The 5,117-nt window shown below is 47.0% G+C and overlaps 1 protein-coding gene across 1 annotated transcript in view; it reads left to right on the top strand.

Annotated features, from left to right (window-relative positions):
* FBXO15 (F-box protein 15) overlaps window positions 1-5,117 on the top strand; it is a 66,242-nt gene that overhangs the window by 9,617 nt on the left and 51,508 nt on the right. The window contains exon 4 of the mRNA XM_007952725.2: window positions 1,625-1,666. Within this exon, the coding sequence (XP_007950916.2) occupies window positions 1,625-1,666 (42 nt within the window). The remainder of the gene's footprint in view (window positions 1-1,624; window positions 1,667-5,117) is intronic.

The following is a 5,117-nucleotide window of genomic DNA, read 5'->3' as shown; positions in this document are numbered from 1 at the left end:
TCCTTCCGAGGAGTGGCTGGTGGGTTTGAACCGCCAGCCTTCTGGTTAGCAGGCAAGTGTCTTAGCCACTATGCTACCAGAGCTCCTTTAGAGTAGTCATATGGTATTTTCATGTTTTGCTTTTATATGCTTAAGGAAAGAAGTACTCTTTGCATGTTCCACAAAAATTGGACTTGTGACGTAGCTATTGGAGAAGGTCTGTGTAGGTCTGGTAGCTGAGAAGTCCTAGATGACAGTCCCAAGCAGCCCAAACATCCACAGGCTCCTCCCTGCACTTGGGGACTTGCTGATTCGTCCTCAGCCTGGTTTTGCAGAGCACAGTCAGAATCGACTAGAAGGCAGTGGGTTTGGGTTGGGCTTTTGATGCCTGCTGGCAACTAAACAGAGCCTCTGGGGAGAAGAGGAGCGGGTATGTCAATGAGGAATGCTTGCTTCTTCTCCCAAACTTGCCAACTAAGTTAGATCCTCTGGGGGAAGAGGGCAGGAGGGCTGAGGGGAGGCTCAGGTGTGGTTCTCAGAGACTTGAAATAAGAAGCCAGCGATGGGGAGGGACTCCACTGCCCTTCTGTGTTAATGCGGTCTCTGGCCTCGTGGGAAAGCGTTGGGACCTTCTTTCTGTTGTGTCAAAGGACCTTTGCCTTGGACTCAGAATTGTATCTTGGGGGAGGGATCGTGGAACCCCCCGACCTCTCAAGGGCATTTTGTGGCCTGTGACTGAGCGTCTTGGCTGTTATGGCCCTCTTTTACTCAACATCAAAAGAACAGACATGTATTGATCCTATGAAGAACACATCAGCCAGGGAGCATGTCAAGATTAAAGGGAATGTGGCTCTCAATGGTGGTTTTGTTCAGTAGTCAAGGAAGTGGGAAATGACAGAGGTACATCTTGGGTAAGGCCCATTACCTGGTACCAAACCAACTTTAAACCCATTGCCATCAAGTCAATTCCGCATAACGGTGACCCTATAGGACAGGGTAGAACTGCCCCGAGGGTTTCCAACGCTACAAATCTTTACGGAAGCAGACTGCCACATGTTTCTCCTTCAGAGCAGCTTCTGAGTTTGAACTGCTGACCTTTTCGTTAGCAGCCGAATGCTACTTCTTTATTAACTGGCACAGTGGTTCTCAGATGCCAGTCCATAGAACAACTGCATCAGAATCAGGTTGGAAAATTTAAACAAGTAGGATTCCTGGCTTGTATCTCTGGAGATTTTGATTGCGTGGTCTGGAATCTGTATTTTTAAAATTTCTCCAGGACATTTTGATGAACCCTTGAGTGCTGAAAACACTAGTCTAATGTCATCTCTGACATTAGCTGTCTACTCTATAAATGAGGAACGCAGAATAGCCTCAGATCTCACCAAGTGACCTGCGGTTCTCATAACAGAAGGAGACCCACATCATCCCCTGCTGGGAAGGGCTGATTTTTCCTGTTTTCATTTAGAAAAATATTTCCTCGGTGGGAGACCCTTTCTCTCTTTCCATAGATGGATATATATTTTTATATTTATCTACCCTTTCACCACACTTATTCAGTCTGTATTCTGAACAAATAATGCAAGAAGCTAGACCATGTGGAGAAGAACACAGCATCAGGATTGGGGGAAGACTCATTAACAACCTGTGATGTTAACGTGTTGTGTTGTTGTTGTTTGCCGTCGAGTCGGCCCCGACTCATAGCGACCCCTCCTTGGGTTTCCGAGGCAGTATCACTATGGAAGTAGGATTGCCCAACCTTCCTTCCGAGGAGTGGCTGGTGGGTTTGAACCGCTAGCCTTCTGGTGAGCAGTCAAGTGCCTTAGGCATTATGCTACCAGAGCTCCTAGGTAGGGTGAAATGCTGAGTGAGATCAAGCTGACTCACATGACACAACCTTACTTCCTGAGAGTGAGAAAGACTTGAAGCATTTGCTGGTAAAGATCAAAGACTACAGCCTTCAGTATGGATTGTATATCAACATAAAGAACACAAAAATCCTCACAACTGGACCGGTAAGCAATAGCATGATAAATGGGGAAAAGATTGAAGTTGTGAGAGATTTCATTGGAAATCGGCACCTGTGGAAACAGCAGTCAGGAAGCCAGACAATGTACTGCATCAGGCAGATCTGCTGCAGATGACCTCTTTAAAGTGTTAAAAAGCAAAAGTGTCACTTTGAGGACTAAGATGTGTCACCTCATATGCATGTGAAAGCTGGGCAGTGCATAAGGAAGACTGAAGAAGAATTTATGCTTTTCAGTTACGGTGTTGGCGAAGAATACTGAATAGAGCATGGAGTGCTGGAGAACTAACCCATTTGTCCTGGAAGAAGTAGAGCTAGAATGCTCCTTACAAGTGAGGATGGCGAGACTTCCTCTCATGTACTTTGGACGTGCTATTAGGAGGGTCCAATCCAAGCAGAAAGGCTTCATGCTTGGCAGAGTAGAGCGTCAGTGAAATAGAGGAAGACACTCAATGAGATGGATGGACCCAGTGGCTGCCACAGTGGATTTACATAGCTGTGACTGTGAGGATGATGAAGGACTGGGCCATGTTTCCTTCTGTGTCCATAGTCTCTAGGAGTCAGAAGAAACTTGACAGCACCTAACAACAATAGTCTGCCTGCCTGCCTGTGTATGTATGTATGTAGGTATATCTTACTGTCATCTCTATATGAATGAATGAAATGTTGAATAATGTTCGTGATAGCAGTTGTAGGCGAATGTGGAAAATACTTCTACATGTTTCTTGGTGCCCCTCACCAAGAGCTAAGGGCATTCGCTAAAGTGAAGGGCAGTGAGGCACTTTTCAAGGAAGGAGTTAACCTAACGTCCACAGTGGTAGCTTTTGGGTGGGTCTCACTTTATTTAAGGTTGGAACTCAGCCTCTTTGGACAAGCCGATGGGTTCCTCATCTCTTAGTGTCTGTTGATACAGCTTTCCTCCTCTTCCCTCAGCCTGTGCCCACGTGGGCAGGCCCTGGCCCTCCACCGACGGAGTCCCAGCTTCCGGAACTGTGTGTGTGTGTTAGTTGCTGGTTGTGTGCCCATCCCTTTTCTTGGAGGTTGTCCTTCAAAAAATCTGAGCGCCTTGTGAAATTGACGGTCGTGTTTCTTTTCTTTTTCAAAGGAAAATTTTAATTATGTAAGTTGAATTGTATTCAGAGTCAGAGTTCTTACAGAATGTGTTAACTGTCGAATGGGTAAACATCTGGTTTTTGAAAAGTTACGGTATTTTCTAAGCATTCCTAGTGAAGAGAGAACTTACTGTAGCCAATTCCACTTGATGCCTTGTGGGGAGATATGCCTGGAGGGGGTCTCCTTTGCACCTCTGTGACATCATTGAGGGCTGCCTGAGCTGCCAGGCATGTTCTTGCCCTTAGCATGGGGATGGATGGCAGTGAGGCTGCAGGAGGCTGGGCCTGGGCCACCACACAAGGGCCTTTATTTCCCACCTACTTGAGGGAACATTCTGTTACCAAAAAACCAAAGCCAAACCCACTGCCATGGAGTTGCTTCAGACTCACAGCACCCCTAGAGGACGAGTAGGACTACACCAGAGGGTTTCCAAGGCTGTCAATCTTTATGGAAGCACACTGCCACATTGTCTTCCTGTGGAGCAGCTGGTGGGTTCAAACCATTGACCTTTTGGTTGGCAGATGGGTGCTTTAACCAATGTACCACCGACGCTTTTACATTCTGTTTAGAAAAGGAAAGGAGCTCTGGTGGCGTAGTGCTTAAGGTGTTTGACTGCTAACCAGAAGGCTGGCAGTTCAAACCCACCAGCTACTCCTTAGAAGGAAGGTTGGGCAATCTACCTTGGTAGAAATACCGCCTCAGACTCTGGTGGCATAGTGGCTGAGGCATTTGACTGCTAACCAGAGGGCCAGTTGGTAGGGTGTTAATTGAGCCCCATTTTCCGAGCAGCTTGTTGGACCAATGCTTTTTTGCGCTTGACTGATAGATACCATGCTCTCATCGTCCAGCGCACCTGAGGTTTGGAGCAGGACGGAACACCTGGGGATCAAGAAATGAGTGTGTTACTGAGAATATTCAGAGGCCTTGGAGCTCTAGAAGCTGTTCAAAGCACCATAAACTCATTTCATAAATAACCTAGGGGAATGGTCACTATAGTATTTCCATCCTGTTGTTGATCACACATCATATAACATGTTTGCTGTTGTTTTGTCCCGGCTTCACTCAAAGTGAATTAAGTAAGAGGACACATGAGAGTGTCCACCATCCTTGTTAAGTGTGGTTAGTGCTCTTATGAGCATATGGCGCTCCTGCTCACCCCCCTCCATGGCAGCACTGGTTTCCACGGCGTGTGGGTGCCGGGCATGGGGAGGATGGAAATCGGCAGCGGTGTATATAGTGCTGATGTGAGGAATTGAAGGTCAGTCCAGGTCTCACCAAAAGAGAGAGGCATGAAGGCAGGGTGAAGTGCTGAGTGAGATCAATCTGAAGAAAGTACAACCAAGCTTTTATGCAAAAGTGTCCACTCGAGGGATTTTGGTGAATGAATTTCAGATTTTCCAAGGCATAGTCAGCCATTCATCAATGTGCCCCTCTCAACCCACATGTGGCTCAGAGATGTCTGCATGTGAAGGTGGAAAGCTGGTGTGAAAGCATTCTGTGGGGGAAATAACATGAACACCGGTCCTTGAGAGAGCTGGCTGCAGGGCCTGATGAAGGTGACTTTGCATTGGAGGAGGTCCAATTGAGGAGTCCATTCCAGTTGCTGGCCTGAATCAGGGAGATGTGTTTCCGGGTCACACTTTGTGAAGTTACCCTCATCTGCTGCAGTTAATGAAACAGTGATGACTCTCCAGGTTGTCCGTACGTCGTCTGTGGACCTGCCTCTTCCCTCGGACCTGCCACTGCCCAGAGTCGCCTCTGACTCGGGGGAGTTGCCTCCTCTCTCATGCCTCTCAGAGATGTGAGAAACACATAAGTGAATAATTACATTTTATTTATGTAAAATTCAACTTTGGATTAGAAAATTGATTTTGATCCATCCCTTGTCTTCCCTAAACATGCCTCTTCCCTGGTGGAGAGTTCAGGCTGGGAGGAAGGAGCCTTAGGACTTAGCTCTTGGACCATCTTCTGGCCAGGTTTGTCATCAGGACAGAATTAGGAT

The sequence above is a fragment of the Orycteropus afer genome, unplaced genomic scaffold, assembly GCF_000298275.1.
Source record: "Orycteropus afer afer isolate SDZICR_OR568_19922 unplaced genomic scaffold, OryAfe1.0 scaffold00356, whole genome shotgun sequence".
Classification (NCBI taxonomy): Eukaryota; Metazoa; Chordata; class Mammalia; order Tubulidentata; family Orycteropodidae; genus Orycteropus; species Orycteropus afer.
This window is presented reverse-complemented; position numbering and strand designations above follow the sequence as displayed.